This window comes from Pterocles gutturalis, unplaced genomic scaffold (genome assembly GCF_000699245.1).
Source record: "Pterocles gutturalis isolate BGI_N339 unplaced genomic scaffold, ASM69924v1 scaffold6411, whole genome shotgun sequence".
Taxonomy (NCBI): domain Eukaryota; kingdom Metazoa; phylum Chordata; class Aves; order Pterocliformes; family Pteroclidae; genus Pterocles; species Pterocles gutturalis.
In genome coordinates this window covers 9,547-33,461 of record NW_010097687.1, presented here as the reverse complement: position 1 = coordinate 33,461, position 23,915 = coordinate 9,547, and the positions used below count along the sequence as shown (strand labels likewise).

The following is a 23,915-nucleotide window of genomic DNA, read 5'->3' as shown; positions in this document are numbered from 1 at the left end:
TATTTTAAGTGATGAATGGAGTGGAAGGCAATAGAAATAATCTTTTTCTCTGTCCACACTTTTATTGTAGGGGATGCAAGCTCGATTCAGTTTAAAAGGAGAATTGATTCCTGCAGATGCTGATTTACCGACACATCTAGGCCTCCATCACCATGGAGAAGAGGCAGAGGTAGGTGTAATAGTGTAGAAAGAGCACACCCATTTTAGTTTTCTGTGTTTGATTTGGCAGATTCCTTCTGCCTTGAGGCTTTTCAGGGATAAAAACCTTAGGGAAGTGTGGACGGGTGATTTTTCTTTTGAAACAAGCTCCTGAAGAGAAGTTAGGTCTGCATTTATTAACTGCTTTACTTTCAGAAAACTCCATTGATCCTTTTTCTCTTTAATAATGTTAAGGATCTGTTGGAAGAAGGTGCACCTACAACCTTCTCTCAAGAATTTCAGTTTTCTCCTGTTGCATCAATGATTAGAATCTCTTTTGCAATTGTCGCTAAGCAGCAAACAAGTTGCTTTGCAGTTTATCTCCCATTATGCAGTGTTTTACAGTTAATCTCATTTTAAGGGGCCTGTTTATACCTGTGGCTGAGTTTTTTGTTGGTTTTTTTTGTTTGTTTTTTTCCCCCATTTAGAGGGCTGGTTATTCTCTCCAAGAGCTCTTTCATTTGTCTCGCAGCCAAGTAATTCAGCAGAGGACACTGGCTCTACAAGTCTTGGGTCGTATTGTTCAAAAGGTGAGTCACATTGCATGGAATTTCTCTCTGTAATTCAAGTTTCTGGTGGATCAGGGCCCACGTTATTTGCTACTAGTTGTTTCCTTTCTACCATTCAATGAAGGTGAGCAAGGTCACTAGCCGGGCATTCTTTTTCACTGAGGATCTCCTTACTGTTGGGAAAGTTAAGTTTTGGGACATAACGAACTTTCAGGTTTCTCTGGAGGGAGATGCTTCCATGTGTTATTCTGCAGCAGTGCTGTGACTTCAGTTCTGTTGTTGCTTTGGACACAAGTTTTTTTTTCATCTTACTTTTGTGACAAACCTATCCTTGGCAATGACCCTTTCACTCCTGTTGGCTGAGCCAGCTTCATGATGTGCTTTTTCTGTAGGAGGTGAGAATGAACCAGTCTACTCATAGAGTGATGTGCCAGTAGCATAAAGCAAAGTGAATATTTACTTCTGTGCACATTTCCACCTAACTCGTAGGGAAGTGCTAACCTTCCCTCCAGCAGCAGTAGAGGCAGAGAAGAAACAACTGTGGTTTTGAGAAGAACAATGGGGCAGAACATGGTAAAGTCAAAAGATGGGTCCAGTCTTAAAAAGGTTTCCTGCATTAAGAAACTGGAGTTGCTTGCCTCTGTAGAATGAAAGGAGGAGAAAAAGGAAAAAAAAAAAACCCAACCTGCACACAGTTTAGCTGCTTTACAGTAGAAATGGGAAGAGGCAAATGTGCAGAATGTTGAGATGTACCCAGCTGAGATGAGACAGCTTTAACACCGGTTCTGTGTCACATACATTTCAGGCCAGGGCTGGAGAGTTTGCTTCCTCCTTGAAGGGCAGCGTTCTGCGTCTGCTGCTTGATGCTGGGTTTCTCTTCTTGCTGCGCTTCTCCCTGGATGATGCGGTGGATAATGTCATGGCAGCATCTGTTGGTGCTCTCCGGGCTCTGCTGGTGTCCCTTGATGATGAGGTGAGACAATCATTACGTGCCTGGGTTTGATTTCATGCTGAACTGTTTACAGGAATCAGAATGAGAAGATGTGGTAAGTAGCTTGAATAAAGTCTTGCTGGATGGGTCAGCTTAATGGTCAATACAGTGCCATTGCTGTGCTTTGGGACAGACAAGGGAGTGTGTTATCCCAGTTGGAGAGATTCAGACATCTTTTCTCTTTGAGTTAGCTCTGCCCCATGATTAAATTCAGTGCAGGCTGCTGAGGTTCTCTTCCTTTCGACATCTTTACAATCTAGATCAGGCCACCACTAATGTGTGTGTACAATTTAGTTTTTTATTATGGCCTCTTGTGTCATTGGCTTCTTGCTTTGTAGTTTCCTGCTTCTAAACAGATTAAATATTCTCACTGCTTTCCCTTATACCTCATAATGATGCTGTTTTCTTTTTCCTCTTATTGTCCATTTTCTACTGTTCTCATGTGCTTTTCTTGCAGTGATAAATACCTAATTTCATCTTCTCATATGTCTATTTTCTCCTTGATGCTTTTTCTCCTGTTAGAAGGTTGAAACTTCTTTTGGGTGTTCAGAGATACTAGAGAGCCCTGAGCAGTGATATTAAAATGTCTTTCTGGTTGGACAGAAGCAGTCCACTATAGGCAAAGCATGCTGTGGGCTGTGTTTCAAGCTCCTTCCATGAGAGCTGCTCCTGTGTCAGACTGCAAAAGGGCTGGTGATAGAAAAGGGTGGGTAGATCACAAGAGGTCCCCTACAACTTCTCCCAGGCCTTTAGAGCTGCCCCTAGTGGGGAGGCAAGAGAAATGAAGGACTGGGTAGCTTTCTCCACATCTTGCTCCTTTTCTAAGCTATGAGCCTAATGGTGCTCTTCTAGATGAGTCTTGCCCGCCCATGGTAGGTAATTAACACTATGAATCAGCTTCTTGATGTGCTTTTCTTTCTTCTGATATTACTCTGGTTTGTAACTGTCTGCACTGCTCTGATTCTCAGATCAAAGCTTGTGGCGTGATGTCTTGTATAAGCAGGGATGGCTGACGCTCTCAATGCCGAAAGCAGCACAGTGAGTGCTGTGTCAGTATATTTCTCATTTGGAGAGTCTTTAGAGTCTCCCTAGAGTCCTGTGCTGCTGAGCTTAAAAAGGTGTCTGAGGAAGGGACAGAGCTGGAAGTCCGGCCTTTTGCCTCCGGGATTTGTGAGACAAACAGGATTTGTCCTCACTATAAACACAGAACATCAGCACACACAGAATCATGCTGTCTGAAGGTTTTGTTCGTTCATCAATGGCTATGGGAAGGAAGCACCTTTCTCTTTGTTTCCTTCAAAGACCCAGATACTCTGTCTTGTGCTTTTCCTTCTCTTGGTGGAAGGAAGGCTGTATTCCAGATGGACTCATAGCTTCACCCCCGAAAGTCAGGCCTCTTCTGACCATGCCATTCACTCACTTACCAACTTTAATTTATTTTTTTTAATGTTTGATAATAACTTCCACTTCCTTTGCACTTCTATTTGAAATTTTTCAGAACAGCTCAGGGTTTAGTTGAAGTCTACCACTTATTTTCCGACTCATGTGTTAGCTATTTCTGATTGCCAGTTCAGGAAATGGGAATTTAAAGCAGTTATTAAGTAGTGCAAGCATTCAGGTTGACTGTGTTTTATATTCCAAAACATTTTGGGGAAAGTAGGTCTACTATGGGAGCAATCCTGTCTCTGAAGAGTTGAAAGATCACTTAATGCAGTATTGCTCTAGAACTCAAGAGTATCTGATACTGCCATTAGCTGTGAACAAAGAAAGGGTTTTTTATTTGCTGAAGCTGAGGGGTGTCAAACAAAAGCCAGATGCACCAGGCAGTCTTTCTTTTAAGACACTAATTTTTACACGATCATTCTGTATTATTTGTGACCCAAGTTCCACACAGGTCCAGAAATGGGAATAGAGCCAATACATGCCACATTCCAGTTTAACTTCTGGAGCCTTGGTGGATTATTAATTTATTTTTATCTTAAATTTTTTTCAGTTTACCTGCATTTCTGTTACCTTTTTCATGTTACTGTGCTTTCATGTTACCATTTTTTTTTTCTGTTACCATGCTTTTCATGGTTTCCCAAGTGTGTGTGGGCCATAGGTTAAAATCACTTCCCTGTACAGGTAGAATGCAATTCTTTTTCATAGTAGATGAATACCCTTTATTGTGCTCCTGTTTTCCTGGGGTTAGGTGGGAACCAGTAAAGCATTCCGTAATCAAAGGCATCCTTGAAAATTTTTTACCATGATTAGTTTGTGAGAACTTTATTTTATGTACTTTTACTCTCCTTCTAGAAATACCTTGATTGGACTTTCTCATGGTACCAAGGGATGGCTGCATTCCCCTTTATCCCCAATGAGAAGGAGGAAGAAGAGGAGGAAGAGGAAGAGTTAAATGGAACAGAGAAGTCTCAAGATAAAAAATTAAAGGATGAAAACAAGCCAGATCCAGATGTGGCCCGATATGATGTTGTAAAGGTAAGCACGGAGCTAGACCTGAAATCTTTTTAGGAGAATGGGCTCTGCATAGTGGCTGTTTGTGATGCTGAAACGCCTGCCCTTGTGTATGCTATTAAGAACATTCTGAGCAAGAATTAGAACTCCTCCCTGGCTGTTGGATGTTATGTTTCTGTCGTATATTACCAGGAGGCTAATTTTATTGATCTCTAAAAATGTTGAGACTAGACCGGTGTGATTTCAGTATCATTAAGAATCTCTAACCTAGGGAAACTGGCAACAAGCACACTGATGACCTTCTAGGACTTGCTGAAAGACTGCATACAGACATGATTTTCAAGCTCACTTACTTGAGCTAAGAGTGAGAGGGTTCCAGCCACTATTAAAGTGTCTGTATGCACTTCTGTAAAGTTAAACACGAGCTTTACAACTAGATAGTTCAGAACTAGTTAGATTTGTACAATGACATTCTTTTTGAATTTGACATAAGGTAGCTACTTAGCATTTCCCCAATATCATTCCTCATATTGCGTTTCTTGGATAAAGACTTAGAGCATTTAGAAGGAATTCATCGCATATTTAAGCCTAATCTCACTTTCCTGATAGGAGACCTGAAAATAGCCATCTTATCTCAAACCCAACCTTGCTGGAGCTAATGCAACTCTCTTGCTTGCCTGCTGCAATCAGTACAACCTATGATCACATCACTTGGTCCATGTGCTTGAGCCTGTGTTCAAATGGCACTTCATTAAAAGCTTCACAGGGAAAATGAATTACTGTATCTGGGAATCTGGTCTCATTTAGGGGCTTTATGATTTCAGATGTATTCTACTAGATGACACTGTTTAAAAAGCTTAACAAAAGTGTTGTAGACAGAAGAGATGAGATCGGTTTGTGATTCTGGAAACAGTTACGTGGTTCAGCATAAGGGATTTTAGTGTGTTCCAAGTGGCCCAAACTCAGAAGATGTTTGGGATAAAATTCTCCACTGTTACAGTTGTTGTGAAATTCAATTTCACTCCTGCTTATTGGCTGTTACAACCCAATTACTCCACACAGTTGGAAAAGGAGTATTTAAGCTAGCATCTGAACTCAGTCGGGCCTAGAACTACAACCTTGCTTGACTGCAACTTTTTAAAAGCATTGGTACTGCAAACTCAGGGGATGTGGAGTTACCTTTTCCCAGAAGTAGGAATGCATAATGCTGTCACTTAAACGGAAGATTTGTTTCCTAGCACCACCACTGATCACGGTCTTCTGCTTTGTGAACCATAAAATAAAAATAACATAATCTCTATGCATCTCTCTTTTCCTACTGCAAAACAGGATTGGTGTCTGTTCTTCACTTCTGATCAGCTTTCTCTGACATAACAAGTCCTATCAGACAGTGCTGCATTAAGTGGAGGTGGTGTCTAGCCAAAATGATTCAAGGAGCATCAGAACCCTTCTCAGCCCCAAGGCTTTGGTAGTCCGTTATAGGGAAGGTTGTTTTCCTATTCCCTGTTACTTACAGTTTCATACTCTGGAAAATGGAAGTATCCAAACCCCACCAGTAGTCTGATTCATAAGAGAAGTTCAGCTGTTTTGCTCTCTTTAGCTAACTCTTGCTCATTTGCTAGTGTACTGGCAAATCTGCAGAAGCTTATCTCTTTGTTTCTGCACATAGTTGAATCTGCTTTTGTTTTCCAGCAACTGCAGTTCAGAGAGCAATCATTAAGAATATAATGGATCTTTTAAAATAATAATATTATTGTTATTATTTTATTTTTCCTTTCAGGGACTTTTGAAGACACGGATCCAGCACCGGCTGAGGTACATCCTGGAGGTGGTACGACCTGTTCCAACAGTAGTGCTGGATATACTGCACATCCTCACCCATATAGCAAGGCACTCCTCTGAAGCGTGCAGCCAGGTGAATTACCTGTTGTACAGGAGCTCTGGAATGGTAGAGAAAGGTTTGGAAATGGGAAGAAAGAAACAGGGAAAGTTATGACAAGGAGATTAGACAAACTTGGGTGTTTTGCATGTCTGTATAATTGCGTGCCTTTAGTTATTTGTGCTGCCTGATGTTTTTCTGCAGCTGCTTGACTGTCCTCGGTTGATTGAGACCATTGTCAGGGAATTTCTCCCTACTCGGTGGGATCCCCAAGTGGCTGAACCAGGATGTTTGCTCACCAGCCTCCATGGAGTTCCTTGTGCCACCGCTATGAAGTTCATCCGAATATTGGCATCTGGAGGCCGAAATGCAACAGCCAGGCTGGTAAGTGATTTTTTTTTTAAGAGCTTTTCTGATTGCAGAGACCTTTGTTCTCTGTGCCTTACTGTCTAAGTAAAGGTAGAGGATTCATTGGAGGTGACTCTGAGCTGAAGCTGAAATCATTGTGAAGAAGGTGCATATGCGTATTTTGAAGGAATTGTCAGCCTCATAACAATGATGCTTTCTGCTGTGTACCAAGCTTTTGTCTAATTTTTTTTTTTGCTTTACTTAGCACAGTTATGCAAAATCATGTAGCACAGATCAGTGATACTGACCAACAGTAGATGTTCAGAGCACACGTTGGTGTGTGATGCTCTGTACTCTCTCATGTTCCAGTGAAAGGCAGCTCAGGACTGTATAAACCAGAGTTTTAATCACTATCCTTGTGTTTTACAACCCTGGTTGAGCTTTCCTGACATTAATTTGTCTTAATAACTCTGAGATAATTTATTAGTATTTCCAACCCTTCTTATCTACTTGTGGAAAGGTTTTTAACTTCAGAGATAATTGCGTTCACTCATACAGGTCATCACACTGGTGCTATAAATGCATAACATCTACAAGAGCAGCAGCCATTACAGTCCAATGAGCACCTCTTAGGGTTTTTGGTTCAGTATTGTTAATAGCATCTGATAAATTGCCATCCGGGGAATCGCTAACATCAGCAGAAGAACACCAGTCTGTGCTATAAAAAACATAGAATAATGTGCTGATAATGGATAGTGGGATGTTTAAAGGCTGTTAAGTGGTGCCGGAAACATAATGGAAAATCTCAGAATTTTACTCTATTTCAGGCTTTGTGTACTCCAGGTGTTTCAAAGCATGAAAAAATTGCTTACAAGGTTCCTACCACTCAGGCTTTGGTTCTGTTATACTCTCATATGGCTTGTTACAGGCACTCAAACATGGGAATGGAAGATAATAAAAAACTAAATCAAAATAATCAGTGTAGGAATTTATTTTAGCTAGCAGTGAAATTCTTCCATCTTCCTCCTCTGGAAGTAAATTTAACTTTGCCCCCTGTTCTGTAGGAGGGGTGTCAGAATTCATAGTTTGATTCATCAGTTCCTTTGCTTTCTTGCTGGTGTGCATTAATTTCACTACAAGATGTCTCTAAAGCATTTGAATTTTAAATTATCTATAATATATCCCTGTGTTGTGAAAAAGACATTGTTATCTCATTTGTTTAGACAGCACACGCAAGCTTTTGTATGTGTGGGAGAAGGAAAGAGAAGCTCTTTTTTATGGTTAAGCAAAAATACCCAGTTGTTGGGGAGGATAAAAATTATTTCTAGAGAACTGCAAATGAGTCATGTCATGCTTAATTCAGTACTAAAATAACCTCAGAACATTTGCAAGGCATCAAAATTCTATAATCTTATAAAAGTAATAGGCAGGAGGTACTCTTTTTTGGAAAATAAAGGCAGAATCATAGAAAGACTTAGATTCTAGGACCTCTGAAAGCCATTTAGTGTGACCTCCGAAAAAGAATATCGGCATCAATTCAGTACTTCTGTATACAGTGTTTTTCAGAAGATAGATCTTTACATGTAATCTTGACTAATAGAGTTCTATTTATGACTACTTAAGAAGGTTAGCTATATATTTTTTTTAAAATCAGTTAAATGCTGCAGAGAGCATCCAAAACAAGAGCTAGACAAACCTCCATCAGGAATGATTTAGGTGTAGTTGATTTGTGTTAGGAATGGATTAGGTAACACCTTGGCTTCCCTTCCAGGAATTCTCTCTTAATAGCCATTGACCATTTATTGATCCTTTTTAGTATGCTTCTTGAAATTATATGAGATAAAGACAGATTTGAACAGGGCAAGAGGAGTTTAGAAGGAGCTGAATTGAAATCTGCAGCTCTTTTGGTGTCAGAGGAATGATGCGTGCAACTGTTGTCTCTTATTCCGTTGTCTTTTTTGTTGTCCATTCTTTTATGTTTTGCTTGTTTGTTTTACAGCTTAACAAATTTGAAATGAAAAGTCGGTTAAGTCGATTTATAGCTGAAGACCCGCTGGATCTGCTCCTGCCAAGGGAAGAAGCCATCAGGCTAAGCACTGAAGCCTTCCGGCTGTGGGCTGTGGCGGCTGGCTATGGTCAGGCCTGTGATCTCTACAGGTACAGTCCAGAGCTGGAGAAATGGGGGTGGAGGGCACAACAGAGAAAATGGACGTGCTCTTCTGGAGGGGCAAATATAAGGATCTCCAGGCTCAGTCTCTGCTCCCTTCAGGGAGTCTTATCGCCCTTTCTCTGCAGTAAAACTGAGTTTCTAAAGGTATTTGTGTTGAGTATTGTCTTTTTTCTAGTCATTCTTTATCTCCTGTGTTTGAGCATTGGTATCACCCTAGCTTTTTAGAGCTGTCTTCTTCCCCTTGAAGGCATGAATAATCTGTGCTTGTGTGACATCATGACACATAGTTTGCAGCACACCTAGGATTGGGTCTGATGACGAGAAGGCAGTCTGTGGGCAGCAGTCACCAGCATGCATGCGAAGTGAGGTGGATTGATGCAGACAAACTCTGCATGCTGCGTCAGCTTTGAGTTCAGTACAAGTTCTTGTGCTTGACCATCAAGGTCTGCACTGGGATAAGTCTGACCTACATCAAGCATTGAACCTTTTTCCTCTAATTGCACTGATTTAGAAGCACAGAGATGGCTACGGAGTTCTTCTAAAGAGCAGTAAAAGGAGGCCAATATTAAGTTTAAGATGGGAGGTTCTCTCTCTGCAACATCATTCTCTGCCTAATCCAGTTCTCCAGCCTGGTCAGGTGTATTGGTTAATAAAGAGTAAAAACTGTATATAATTTTTTAGCACTGTAAATAATGTTGAGAAAAGAGAAACAGCAGAAGATTCCTTAAAGTTGCATGGTTATAACTGTGGATACTTTGCCTGAGAATTTGAAAACTAGGGAAACAAGAAGAGAATAAAAGTAGTTTTTCCAAGAGATTATTGGAATGCTTGGAGGCAGAGTATCAGGTAGGTCCCATTCAGATGAATTTGGAATGACAGTATTCTTCCTTTGTAGTCTTTTTTCTATGTCTGTTTAGTTTTGTTATTTTGGTGGTGCTGATGGTTCTCATAACTCATTTTAGCAATTTTTATAAATTTGTGATGGGAGGGTGTAAGGAAGATAGAGCCAGGTTCTTCCAGTGGTACGAAGTGAAAGTACAAGAAGCCATGGGCACAGATGGAAATACAGGAAATTTCACTTAAGTGTAAGAAAAAAAAATTACTGTGAAGGTGATCAAACACTGGAGCAGGTTGCACAGGAAGATTGTGGACTGTCCATCCTTGAAGATATTCAAAATCCAACTGGACATGCTCCTGGGCAACTTGCTCTATCTGACTTGGCTTGAGCAGGGAGTTGAACTATAGATGATCGCCAGAGACCCCTTCCAACCTCATCTGTTCTGTGATTCATCTATTCCAATATCATCTGTTCTAGTGATCTCTACCCTGTGCTGGTGAGGATACTGCAGTCCCTGCCTGAATTGCTCAGCGCTTGCTGTGGGAAGAGCCCTGTGATTGAGTTGTCTGTCCAGCGAGCTACAGCAGTGGTTACTCTGCTGACACATGTGATGCAAACAGCAGGCTATGCGGCAGAGCTGCAGGCCAAGCTGAGCAGGTATGCCCTTTCTGTCACCAGTTCTATGTATCTGAGTAGTTGGAATCCTGTCTTTTCTCTCTTTGGTTTGGAGACCTGGTAATCACCTTCTTTTTTTCCTTGATTTTTGGATGGTTTACTGTCCCACATGTGAAGCCCTGCATGGTGGGATGCAGTCCCTCTGACACACGGTCAGAAGGGGGTATCTAGTCTGACATCTGTATACCTGCTAGCTTAGTAAGAGGTGGGAGTAAAAAAATCTGCATTTTTACTCCTGTGAGGCAGAAGGGCAGTGTTAGCCAAATGTCCTGCGGAAAGGAGTTAGGAAGTTTCTTTGACCTTCCCTTTGGGGAAAAGAAAATAATGTCCCTGAGGTTTGGAGGAAAGAACCTCTCTGCAGAGACCAAGATGGGCCAGGATTAAGAGGTTGTTGGTTTTGATAGACATCAAAGCAGTATGATGTACTGAAGACACAGGTATATTTTCTGGTGAAAAGCAAGAAACTCTTTAGTTGAAGATGGATACTGAGGTTGTGTGTCTGGTAAAACTAGAGCATAGCTCAAGGTCAAAGTAGTGCAGGTGAAGAATCTTCAGCTTTCATCAGCAGATTTTGCATTTGTCCTTTCTGCATAAATTGATTTGGTCTGGTATGTGGGAATGTGCAAAGACTTTTTTTCACCAAGTGGCTGTTGTTGGGTATTGCCTTCTAGACTATGTGCAGTTGGAAATCTTGCTATTAGAAGTGATGATTTAGGGAAACAATTGTTTCTGAGACATTTTCGCTATCCTGTGTCATTCTTCCATTGTGTTTCAGTAATAGCTCAGAAGATAGTGAACAGATTCCACCTCCTCCAGTAGCATGGAATCAAGTGTCAGGCTTACAACCCTTCCTTGAGACCAGTCTGAAAAAATACCTCCAGGAAATATCCCAGACAGAAACTTGGCAAACTCTGCAGCCTCTGACCACAACTTATGTCATCTACCTGGGAGTTTATTACAGAGCTTGCAGCCAGCAGGTAAGGCCTGAAAATACAGGGTGTCTTTTCATCTCGCCAGCATCGGCTTGTGTATTACCTCTGAAAACCTGAACTTACAGGCAATGCTAGAAAACACAGACATTGGTGCATCTAGCTGAGGACTAGATCTTGCTTACTGCAGCTCATATCTAGGCTGTATAGCATTTAGGGTCAGATAAGTCTGCTGAATCCTTCACATTAGCAGTACCAAATATCACTGTCATCTTTTCTTCCTTTGGGCTCAAGAGTCTCAGTCAAGTTACATGGTAGTGCTGTGACTGTTCTGATTTACTGCAAAGATCCAAAGCATGAAGCAACTATGACCTAATGTAGTTTGGCAGCCCTTTCTCCTTGTGGACTAAATCAAGTTGCACATTTTTCCATATGCTGTGGTCTGAGAGCTTACATGTGGACAGCTACACTGGAGTAATCTGGTTGGAAGATTGAGCGTTGAGGGTCATGCCATATGAACTTTGTATAGGAAACAATAAAGATAAATTTATTTGCTGCCCCACTGACATTTGAGGTCAAATTCTGTAGCCCAGTTACAGTTGTAGAATATGACCATCTTTTAAAGTGAATTTTCTGAAGGTGACACATCAGTGCGATGCTGTTGAAGGATAATACTCTAACGGTCAGAAGGATTAATCTTCTAAAGGTAAATGCAAGTTTCTTCTTTGCTGCCCAGCTGATACGCCTGACTTCTGACCTGGGAGAGCTGCCTTTGGAGTGTGGGGGTAATGTAATGGCTGCAGTTATTCACACTTCTGCAGCTCCTCTGAAACTTGGCCAAAGCAACTGAGTTTGTTAGTTGTGGCTGGGGTGGAAACTGGCAGTATCTTTCAAAGATTTCTTCAGTGCTCCGAAGGCTGGTAGTACCCTCCACATGCTATCATTAGGTCTGGAGCATTAGAGGACCAGGATAACCAGGAGGTTAATACTCCTTTTCAACCTTTATAGATACCCCAGAAGGCTAGCTGACAAAATAGTTTAAGCCCTTGTACTATGGCCTTTTTTTTTAATTTTCCCTCAAAAAGAAGTTCAATCATCTACCTGTGGTTAGCTAATCTGATTAAAAAAAAAAAATTGCATGTAGTACATTTGAATGGACTAGTGCAAAAAAAAATCAATGGTACCTTCTTGGAATATTTTTGTTAGATGACTGAGAACTGAGATTAACATCTTCATGTATATTTTACTGATTTCTGGAGGGGGATTTAATCTGGGGAAAAATGAGATTTTATGTTATAGAAATTAGTATTTCTGTGTCTTAAAGCAGCATTCTAGTGAAGGGAAAGAACATTAAAATTTGCCAGCATGTTCCTTCAACCTGGAATATTGCTTACTAGGGTCAGAAGTATTTGAATGGTTCTCTAAAAGCCACAGATCCTCCTCTGTGCAGTGTTCATCCAGAGTCATGCTTTGATGGGTAGGTCAATCACACTTTTAGAGTTGATTTTTTTTAATAACTTTTTTTTAAACCCTCATGGTGCTACTATGCTTTCTCAAGGTAGTGCTGATCACCTTTGTGTCATCTTCGGGTTAAATGGAAAGATCAGCAAGTAGATGGTATAGGGAGGGGGGTTTAGCCACTTAGGGCAAGTTTTCGTTTAGGGAAACTTCATCCCAAGGATCCCATACCTTCCAGACAATTAAGAAATCCTGTGATGCTTGAGTGCAAGAACACCTTAAAGTGCCAGCTCTCAGCTTCCACTCTGCCAGCAGTGAGACCAGCTCTAACCTAGAACAGGACCACTATGTAGATGATGTGGTCTGGCAAAAAGATAATAAATACAGAGAAAGCAATTAAATAACCTTCTCTTTTTGCCTTCACCGGAATGTCTTCATTCACCATATTTTCCTGTCTTCCTCCATGTCTTCTGCAGCCATCAATTAATCCAGTTGACTGCTTAGAGGAACTGGAACGTTTGACATCTGAGGTGCTGCAGCCCCTTCTCAGCCAGCCAGCCATGCACAGCATGTGGGACTTGCTCAGGTAAAATCATTTCACTTCTAAGATGCTTTTGCCAGAAGCTAAGGGAGCCTCATGTCTGTACTGTACTGTGTGGCAGTTTCCCCCCTCCCATTTCTTTCTTGTGTACATATGTGTCTCAAATATGTGATTAGAGTGCAGTAGGGCTCTGTCTACACCCTGCTTTGTCCTCTCTCCTCTCACAGCAAACAGCATGATGGCCACAAAGGTTCTCCAGTTCCTGCTTTCATGCTGGTGATGCTGTGGGGTCTACATCTCTGCCCTTGCATGTAGCTGTGTTTTTCATATCAATTTTGGGTTGATTTTAGTCTCTCTTGGCTTTGATTCTTCTTTGGTTTCATGGGCTTAAAAAAAAAAGTAACATAAATTTGAGTCCCCCTTACATTGTGGAGGTGTGTGTATGCATGTACCATACACGAGCTCTGTGTGATGCCGCTTATGTAAAATAATTTAAATTAGTCTCTCATCTTTAAGCTCCTGCAGAGCTTCACTAAGGCCTTGAAAGCCCCCGCAGGAAAGCGAAAGACCAGATACCAAACTGTTCTTTCAGATGTTTAGGTAACATAAGCTTTGTCTCTGGCTCTGGAAACTGTTCAGCACTGCAGATATTCTCTCTTTCTGCTGTAGAGGGAGCCTCCCCACTAGCCTGTGAGGGATCCTGTGGAGAGGGGGAACCTGAAAGGCCTCACTTGTAGTCAGGGAGTCATCCTGCTGCTTCTGAGAACATCTGATATAAGGGCCCTTGAAATCTTCGGTTTTAAGTGGTATTTGAATGTTCTTCAAACAGTTTGGCCCGTGTTCTTTCATGACCGAGAACTGAGGTCTGAAACTCTTAGCACCAAAGCTTCCAACACAAGAGCACTCATTAAACCCTTTCATGCCTGTCCCTGAGGTCTGAAAACAATGGGTTTGGTCAGGCTGCAAAAGCCCATCGGCAAGAATTCTTCCTGGCTGTTCTTAACATTGGCTGGTAAAAATGCAGAGTCAGCTAATCTCTACCTTAATATTTTGACAAGCTTGTCTAAATGTTCTAGGCAGATCAGGGCCAGGAGTTCAGGGTACTCTGTGACCCCCCCCAGATGTGTCTACACATATCCTACATGGTAATGCCAATGCATTTAAATAATTAGTTCTCAGTCATATAGTAACAGTACGGATTTTTGACAGGATTTGCCTTATTGCCTCATTACAGTTGAGCAACATGCTTGTGGTCACTTTCCCTTTTAGTGGTCTTGCCTGTACAGACCTGGTATGTCTAGTGTGGGCCCCGTAAGCACTGCTGCTATGGAAAATTGTAGTTTTGCCTGCAGAGACCGAGCATACGCACCAAGAGTGGTATGTGCAGTCATGTTCACATACATTAAAGCTAGGTTCTTTCTGAATAGACTTTAAAAATATGTGTTTCATGAGTACATAAGGGGCAGCACTTTCGCAATGTCAGTTTTAGATATAGGCTGGCTTTTTGGCTTTGCCTGCCAGTTTATTATTGAAATGTCTTGAGTGGGTTGGCAGCTTTATAAGCTGGGTTTACGTATGTACGTGGGGAAACGTGGGGTTTTTTTTAATCAAAGACCCAATCTTTCAAATGTTTGACATCAGAGATGCATCACTGCATCGCTATTTCTGCATGTCATGAGCAATTTATCTGAAGATTAGCATTCATGACAGTTTTCTGACATTAGCTTTTATGGCAATAGTGCTTACTTGACCAACCATGATAGTAGGATTTTTTTCTTGCACGGTCTTTGGGGCTTCCATTTTACTGCAACATGTGGCACAGTTCAGATGGTAACATTCCTACAAGATAATTCTTCAACAGTATGAGTGCTTTTGAGCTGACCTGTCTCTCTTTACCTGTTCACACAGGCCATGTTCTGCGTTGTGCAACCCTCTGTCCTGTGCCCCAGCACCAGAATCTGTCTCCAGCATTGCATCTCTGAGTTGCACTGGAGGCAAACCTCCTTTAAGTCTCATTGGCTCCAAGTCACCTTTCCCCTTCCTCACTGCCCTCCTATTTCTCATCGACAGCATCACTCACATTCACAAAGGCCTGGCCAGCAAGGTGAGAAGAGACTTTTTCACTGTAAGTTTTAGGTGAATGATGATGTACTTGTGAGGGAGGTTAGTGTTTGTATCTTCCTAGGCTTAAGAGTGATGTTAGTAGGACCGTTAAAAATGAATAATTCTATATTTTTATTTTAAAAATATCAAAGTACTATAGAAACCCCCATTTTCAGAATAGGTGGGATGAAGATCTGAAAAATATCTTCTGTCTTTGAATTCCAGTATCCAGTTAGCTCTGGGAAGCTGGAATTACAGAGCAGGTGATGAATGATGATGATACTTAAAGAATGGATTTATAAAGAACGTTGAGAAGGGTTAAATAACTTGTTTGGCTAAGTAAAATAAATAACTGAGTGTCAGAGGAGGAAAGGCATGGTTGAAGCATATACAACAAAGAAAAATGGGATAAAATTAAAAAGAGAATGGGTGCTACAGTGGCTGAAGAGGTTTCTTCCCACTTGTGGTTGTCCTGAATTTTTAGAATGAGAGTGTCGTGGAAGATGGCAAATTCTGAAGAGGAAATGGCAGAGCCCTAGAAAAATGGAGTACCCAGCATAAGCTTTGTCAAAGCCTTCCTCTGTCACCTTTTGTTGAAGTAGCTGACTGGTTACCAATAGGAATATCTGACCAGATGAGAGAGAAACATCTTAAGCCACTGGCTAGACTTCTGCCTTACAAAGCACTATGGAAAATGTAGGCAGTGACTGTTGGTTTCCTGTTGTGGGGATGGTCATGATGGATGCAGGTGAGCCCTGAGGCAGAAGAACAGATATCTATCAGGCAATTTTTAAATATCCCTTTTGGAGCAGCCAACAGGAATTCTCATGTGAGAAACTAGGGGGTAGGTGTTGGAGAGGGCTCTGTTTTACTTTCCTCCAAGTATGAACTGTCTTAGTAGTATTCGTCTCAACTTCTGATTCCTTTATAGTACAGCTCTGTGCTGGGCTTCAGAGGCTTGAAGGATTATCTGCATCACAGCTGGCAGATGGGACCTCCCTCTGTAACTCCTTCATCTGCGTGGATCCTGCGCCATGAATACCATCTGCAGTACTTTGTGTTAGCCTTGGCTCGGAGAATGGTATCGTTGTTAGTCCTTTCATTTCTTTCACCCAAGGAATTGTCTTTAACCTGGCCTCTCCAACTCAGTCTGTCAGACTGGCAACTGGTCTTTGCATCCATGTTCTTTCTTAAATCTGACTTAGATCTGGTGACTCTTTGGCTGTCTTTTATGCCCCATTAGCAAATAATATCTTTATAGTTACTGATATGGGGATTTAGACCCAAAATATTTTGGATGGTAAAATTATATTTCTGCCTGTCTTTGGGCTAGAGTGAGAAAAGTTTTCAAGTGTGCAGCTAAAAAAGATGTCTGACTATCCAAGATGATCAGGGGAAGCAGAAAGATCTCAGAATGAATGCTGTGTTCTTGCAGTCTGCCTCAGTCTCTCACTTTCCAGCGAGATCTATACCTCCTGTCCTTGTTGATCACCTTGTTGACAAATGGTATCTGTTCTCTGTTGTTTTGTTTCCTGTACAGGCAGGCACTTGTCCGGATTATGCCCATCACGCCTCACTCCATCACTGTGTTGCCATGGCGTTGCTAAGCCGTCTGTTGCCAGGGAGTGAGCATCTGGCTCATGAGGTCCTCCTGGATCTTGCCTTTAATCCAGAGTTTCTTCCGTGAGCTTTGCATTTCTTTTTCCTTTCTATAGTCTGGTACATGTGAAAATGTCACAGAATTGAAAAAGCACATGTTGGCACTGCAATTTTGTCGTGATTTTTTGCCTTCAGTAGGGTCTGTATTCAAATTTTAGTCATGAAGTCTTCTAATCAGACCAGGAGTCTGGTTGCAGATTTCTTTCTGAGGTACCAACGTTGAGAAATGTGTGCAGTTTCTTTTCATCTCCTCTGTGACAAGAGTCCTGTGATTCCTGATAGAACTGATTCTCACTAAGGCCCAGCATCTGCTGTCCTGAGCGTAGCGAGTCTAGAAAATACATGGAATTTGACATAGCCTGAAAAGCTTATTAAATCTTCCTCAAACCCTTATTATACAAGTTCTTACACAAATTGTTGCTGATTTGACAACTGTGGTGTCTTCCATCTTGCACTGGAAGAAATAATGAGCATCTCAAATGTGAAGCCTCCCATGTCTGGCCAGGAAAATGGTATCAGTTTATCTTTTTCAACACAATCTCTGAAATTTGCCATGGTGCATCCCTATAGGAGGTTGGGTCAAGGTGCTGCAAGGCGATACTTTAGCTTTCCAGAAAGAAGGAGAGTTTGTGGGTGGGTTTGTTTGTTTGTTTGTATGGGGCTTTTTTTCCTCCTATTTTTTTTTTTAACAAATACTTTCTATAGAGCTAACATTTTGTGAGAATTTAGTAAGTAATATGAAACCATGGTCAGTCTCTGGTCTGAGATTATAGCACATGGATTTGACAAACGCACCCCCCAATTTCTAACTGCCAATGTTTATGGTTCCCCTGATCTTGCCACTGCCAGCTGCAAAGCTACTATTTTGAGAGTTGGCGTATTGATTCATGTAGGCCTTATATGATATGTGGTATTTCATCTCAGCACCCTAACAGCTGTGTTGCCAAGTAGACCGCCTCTCTGGACAAAGGGTTGCAGCCTCCACACCAGACTGCTGGCATTGTGCGGAGGTTTTTCATGGCATGGCCTTAGTGTTGCTGCCTCCAAATGTAGTTTTGTGAAGTGCCTGTAAATACCCAGAGAGCTATTGTTTTGCAGGCACTCAGTGTTATCATAGCTGAATGCTGTAGGAAGTGTTGAGTGCTGTGCATATACTATTCTCCTTGATCCAGGAGGATTGTGGAGAGGAATTTCTGTGGTCTTTTTGGGTTTTTGTTTTTTTGGTTTTTTTTGGTTTTTTTTCTGTTCTTTTTGATTTGTTTGTTTCTTAAACTGATGTTTTTCTATATCTTACAGGGAAGGAAAAGCTGGAGGGCCAGAAGCAGCTGACTTCTCTGATATTCTGCATCTGGGTACCAGTGCCAAACTGGCACAGCCTGGCTCTGCAGCAGCGTTTTTTACAAAGCCTACTCGTGGTGCTCTGCTGAGAGAATCATACCAGAATCTGCCTTTCATCCGCTCCTGCTACCTTTCTCATTTTGTCCATTTGCAACCTACCCTTACACGTTCCCAAGCATCCTACCAAGGACAGAATTACCTCATCCAGTCAATGCTGCTTCCTGAGGTCAAAGGGCCCATCCTGCCTTCAGACTGGCCTTTCTTTCCGCTCATCAGCCTCTACAACAAAGTGACTAATGCAGAGACACGTGGGGCGGTACTGAACTCTCTCCCACATGATCTCGTCAACACTGTGACCTGGAACCTGCAGTGGGTCTTGTTGCTGGAAACCTGGCGTGCTAAAACCCTTCAGAGTATCCCTACTGCTGCCAAACTTGCGCGGCTTATGTGTGTCTTCCTCACAGGCGGTGACCTCTTTCTAGAAGCACCGATCCACTGCTACACAGCTGCCCTTCTCTCTGTGTATTGCCAACCAAAGGCACTGGACTCCCTGAACTTGGATGCTCCTCTCCCCGGTTTGGCATCCTTCCACGATCTCTATATAAGTCTCCTGGAACAGTTTGAAGGTGTCTCGTTTGGAGATCCACTCTTTGGAGCCTTTGTTCTTCTACCTCTACAGAAACGTTTCAGTGTTCATCTGCGTCTGTCTGTTTTTGGGGAGCACACAAGTGTCCTGCGGGCACTGGGAGTGCCTCTCCAGCAGGTAATCCTGGCTTATGGTAGTTGCCTGTCACTGCATTTTTCTGGGTTACTGGGCTCTTGCCTGTTTCTCCAACCTTGATTTGGGCATTCTCCTAGCACTTCCCCTTCTTACTCTTCCCTCGTTGTCTAGTAGCATAATCATGCTTTCTTTGCTTAGAAGCTTTTCATTCTCCCTGAAGAAAGTATAATGCGTGGAATGTAAAATAGATTTTGGGCTGGGAGAGTAGTGTATAAGTTGTTTCTCTTTTTTTTCTTTAAAGAAAGCTTGATTGATTGTAGGTCTGAAGAACAAGAGTCCAGCCTCTTTAGGTGCAGGCCCTTGTTGCATAATCATTTTCAGAAACCCATTGAACTTTGAGAGCAGATAGTATGTGTATGTGGAGGGCAGGAGCTGTGAAATTGTTCAGTCTTTAGTGGAAACTGTCTCACATCTTGTTTGGTCTAATGATCAAGCATGTCCTTCTAATTTATGGCCCGTATATATGAAGGGCTAGTTTGCACCCCATGTTCCTCTGCCAGCACTTACTTTTCACCTAAATAAGTCTTTTCTCATCTTGGTGAAAACCTTTTCCTTGCCCAATGCATGGACAAACAGTAATTTTCCCTCTTAACCATGTTTCCACATTTAGTTGTACTGCAGTTGTGCTTTGGGCAACTCAGCGAGAAAATTTGATCTGTCAAGTGCAGGACTGCGTTTCTTTTGAATGAGCAGAGCACAAGAGATGGAGTTCAGCTGGCTTTAAATTCTTTGTCAGTTGACAGACAATACCTGATCTAGCCAAAATTTTTGCTAATGCAAAGTTAACCTTTCAAAATATCTTTTCCAAACCACTGTGAACCCGCAGTTTATGTGAGATCAGTGCTTTCCCTTGTGTGGTTGCAGCATTTCTGCTCTGGTTTGAGTAGCCCTGTGGCCAATTTTTCTATATCATTATGGCCAGATGAGCCTATGTTTTATGAGCCAAGATATTCTGGCCTGCTTCTTATGGTAAGCTCTTTGTTCTCTTGATGTTCCCAGTAGCCCTTCCCTGTCTCTATTCCAGTTCTACAAATGTACGTAGGAAGAGAGCTGAACGCCAAATTCCAGATGAAAGCCTTGATTCTACGTCATGTGCTTTCTCTTGTCTTGATCCCTCAACACCAGATCCCTCGGTACCATCAGAATTGTGGTATATTTTATAATGGAGAACATTTCCAAGCAGATTGGTTTTCATGTGCTTAGAAATTTTTTAAATGACAAATACTTTGAACAATGTTTTCATTGCTGTGTTGCTTGAAAACAAACTATGTGGTGGAAAATTTGAGCAAGATCACTTGAGGAGGTGTTGTTTGTTTGGGGTTTTTCCCTTCTTGTCTTAAGTTAACTTTAAATACACTAGTGGGCAGTAGGAATACCCTAGTGGGCAGACTATCAATGATTGTCTTTGGAGCATCTTATTTGCATGATTAAAGTGAAATATGTAATTTTAGCCCTGGAGAACTTACCTCAAAATTGAGAAGAATAAAAATTGGACTTCTGGAGAGGGGTAGGAGCAAATAAAACCAAATTGTTACTACAAGTTTTTGCAACCTATTTTTTGAAGCTAGCCAGTGAAGTCAGAAAGTGTTGGGAACTTTGCTTAACAACAACATTAACTCTGGCTTTCCTTAATATCTGCTTTCTTTTTCTGGCTAAATGCACAGGTCAGCGTAAGCCACTCGGGTACATGAGCGGGATGCGGTGCTATTGAAAGTACTCTGTCTCCTCACTTTGAAACCACTCTTCTTACCTGTACCAAAAAGCAACTGCAGTGATTTAAGCAGTAAAACATGTCTCTGTACAGCTGAAGAGGTCTTGAGGATGCTTTGTCAAAGGTGTGCCACATTAGTCAGTGTGGGCAGTAACAGCTCTGCTCCAAATGGGGGTTGTGCCACCGAGGTACATCGTGTTATACAGGAGTGCACACACAAATAGCTGGGGAAGGGCACCCTAAATTCATGAACTTCCTCTCACTACTTAGACCCTGACAGAAGTTGTAATGTTGCCTCTGGGTGGTTTTGTTGCAGTTTCCTGTGCCTCTCGAGCGATACACTTCCCCTCCTGAGGATAACCTGAACCTCCTGCGACTCTACTTCCAAACACTGGTCACTGGTGCACTGCGCCACACCTGGTGCCCTGTTCTTTACGTGGTGGCTGTGGCTCATGTGAACAGCTTTATTTTCTCCCAAGACAGCACAACACAGGTAGGTAACAGAGCCTCAGGGCTGGAAGCTTTGAGTTTGGCATCTGCTCTTCCCAAGCGTCCAGTGTGGCTTGTGGTGAATCACTGACCCTGGGCTTGAAAACAGATTGTAAGCACAAATGTTCTGAGGACTCGTCAGCTGTTTGAGAATCCACATATGAGATGTGGACAACAGTTGTCGTTTGTTATACCCTAAAGCACTTGCATTAATGATAGCCAATCCTACATAAACCTTCGAAGTCAGCAACTACATGGGCTATGGTGCCCTGGAGGGGGCGAGGGGAAGAAAGAAGCGGAGAGGATGAGGGAGCTGATGAGGCAGAGAAAGCTTGTAACAGATTTAGCCTCTGCCTGGGGCAATCTTAAGGTGCAGAGTACTCTTTCCTTTCATCTTGCTTGAATAACCAAGCAGAAGGTCTCCCATGGCCTTGGGGCCCTAGCAATGGTTACTGGTGCTAACACTTCACCTCTGATCTATAGTTCTACCTGAAAGGTGAGAAGTCAGCTGAGTTTCAGGTCAGGAGAAGGAGGAGAGAGGCACGATCCAAGCGATAGCCATCTCAAGCCCTTTCTGATGGAACAAACTGCTCTTTGGAGCATCATCATAATGAGCAAAGCATCCTCCTGGAGTGCTGTATGCCCGTGGACAAAGGTAGCATTGCACCATATTAAGCAAACTATGTGTTTTGTTCTCAGGAGACTGATGCTGCTCGGAGAAGCATGCTGCGGAAGACGTGGCTGTTGGTGGATGAGGTAGGATCTGTAAGGTTCAGTCTATCCCACTGGGACTTATGTTTTTCAGACATGAGATTTACCTTTGGCTTTTGAAATTTGTGTTTAACTACCTTGCTAATTTCAGAATGAGAGCAGATTAGCAGCAGGATTTTGGCCTGCAATGGCTATAAATACTGTTATCCAGTTCTTGTAGTAACTGAACTCAAAGCACTAAGCCCTCTGGAGCCTAGATGAATATCCTCTACTGTATTTCCATGCCTCATGCCCAGGCAGCATTGTATCTGGATAGTGAGAGGTTCTAGAGGGATGGTTCTAGCACAGCTATGAATAGGTGGCCAGCATGATCTCCCTTAACTCTTAGTTGGATGCTTCCCCTGAAAAGAACAAAGCAGGGGTAAGGTTTCTCTTTTTCTCAGGGAGCTTGCCACAGACTATCATTTGTGTAACAGAGCCAAAGGGTCATCTGACCCTTTATGTTTAGTGTCCAGGGTAAATTCTTAGATCCCACTCAAAATCCCATTTGGGCTTCTGGCAAGAAGTCATTGTGAAGGGTTGAGGAGACAGTGGAGTTGTGTGCAGAAGAGGAAATCTGATGCAAATCAGAAGTTAATTTTCTTAGAAGAAACTCACCTTTAATAGCTCTTCTACTGAAGATGATGCAATTAAATATGTTGGACATAATGGAATTGTAGTGTCTGTCAGGTTGCTATGTTGTGTTGGAGACAGATTAGATTATTTTCTGACATGCTTAACGGCTGCTGTGTCTTTCTTCAGACCTTGAAAAAGCACCTACTCTACTACAGACTGCTGAATACAGAGAGCCCTTTGGGATTTGACCTTTATGAGCAGCTCCCTCCCATGCGACTGAAGTACCTGCAGACGGTGACACAGAAAGAAAATAAGGAGAATGCACCAGTTCTAGTCTCATAGCAAAACTCTTATGCAAGAAGAGGGCCAAGGAGAAGAATGGAGGAGCTCAGTTTATGCTTCCCTGGTGAAACCACGTGCCCTTCAGACAGTTTCAGTGTCTTACCTGGACACTCTTGGCATCGTTGTTAAGTGAAGCACTAGTGGAATGCTCCCAGCACTGCAGAACAATTCCCATCTTCTCAAGATATGGCAGTATGTGTGTGTGGGCTCTCCGTGATGAATGCTGGAGCACTTTCCTCCATTCTCTTTCAGGTTATTCTCTTTCTCCCTGGAGAAGGTGAGAATGTGTCTGAGCAGCACTGGACTGTCAAATAAACTGAAGGAAGTGGAAAAGCTCTTGTTTTCAGTCAGGCTGGAGATTGTGGGTTCTTGAGATGATGTCTGTTTCCCTTGCTTTTTTTGTACCCAGAGTTTTGGATGGTCTTTTTCCCACACTGTCTCCTGCAAATAGAATGGCAATACACCAGAGAAGAAGCTGATTGTGAGAGCTTTTTAAAAAAAGTATATATGCAAGCAGTTTCTCCAGGACAGTGTTCTGTGCACACAATCAGTTACACAGATGTATTGTGTTAGACCTCTAAGAAATAATAGTTCCTAGTGCCGTGGTACAAACACTGGATATCCTCTCTTGGCTGTCTTTTGGATTGTCTCTAAACTGCTTTCTTTTCTCCTTTAATTTGGTTACATGTATAACAAGATCAAAAATAATTTATTTGCAGGGCAGGATGTTTGGCAGTGACCACTCTCCGTTAGAGAAAAAACTCAAGGATCTGCTTGTTTAACTAGAGTATGTGTTGGTTGCCCTCTGAGAAGAGGGGAATGTAATTTAAATTTAAAGTGGAATTCCTAAGCTGAAACCTAATTTTAAAAAGTCTTAATTTGATCCCACTTCTACATTCAGATTCTGTATTGCAACCTCAAGACACAAGGGCTACAAATACAGTGCCCTAAAAGGCTCATCACAAGTGCCAGGTCAAGTCCAGAATTTACCCTAGGTGTGATCTCACTGGATGCTTTATGTCCACTAATTTTTGCAGAACTACGGTCACTCTCGCAGGCTTATGTTTGGAGAACTTACTTTTATGAACAAAACTTTTTGAAGTTATTTCTTTTGTTTTGTTCTTATGAATAAGTTCTTCGGGAAGGTGCAGGGTGATGCCTAGCCTGAAGACCTAA

At 42.1% G+C, this 23,915-nt stretch overlaps 1 protein-coding gene across 2 annotated transcripts in view; it reads left to right on the top strand.

The window, feature by feature from the left end:
- The window catches only part of RPAP1 (RNA polymerase II associated protein 1), a 34,025-nt gene extending 11,017 nt beyond the window's left edge, over window positions 1–23,008 (top strand). Inside the window, exons 8-24 of one of the 2 annotated variants that reach the window (XM_010083294.1) lie at window positions 71–169; window positions 627–728; window positions 1,513–1,680; window positions 3,994–4,176; window positions 5,933–6,067; window positions 6,236–6,415; window positions 8,379–8,536; window positions 9,865–10,044; window positions 10,844–11,039; window positions 12,926–13,035; window positions 14,899–15,094; window positions 16,025–16,174; window positions 16,634–16,776; window positions 18,049–18,853; window positions 20,899–21,075; window positions 21,771–21,827; window positions 22,584–23,008. In XM_010083294.1, the coding sequence (XP_010081596.1) occupies window positions 71–169; window positions 627–728; window positions 1,513–1,680; window positions 3,994–4,176; window positions 5,933–6,067; window positions 6,236–6,415; window positions 8,379–8,536; window positions 9,865–10,044; window positions 10,844–11,039; window positions 12,926–13,035; window positions 14,899–15,094; window positions 16,025–16,174; window positions 16,634–16,776; window positions 18,049–18,853; window positions 20,899–21,075; window positions 21,771–21,827; window positions 22,584–22,739 (3,195 nt within the window). In that variant the 3' untranslated portion in view covers window positions 22,740–23,008. Of the gene's footprint in view, window positions 1–70; window positions 170–626; window positions 729–1,512; window positions 1,681–3,993; window positions 4,177–5,932; window positions 6,068–6,235; window positions 6,416–8,378; window positions 8,537–9,864; window positions 10,045–10,837; window positions 11,040–12,925; window positions 13,036–14,898; window positions 15,095–16,024; window positions 16,175–16,633; window positions 16,777–18,048; window positions 18,854–20,898; window positions 21,076–21,770; window positions 21,828–22,583 lie in introns of both variants that reach the window. The other variant, XM_010083223.1, reaches the window with a different exon arrangement.
- Window positions 23,009–23,915: the final 907 nt, after the last annotated feature.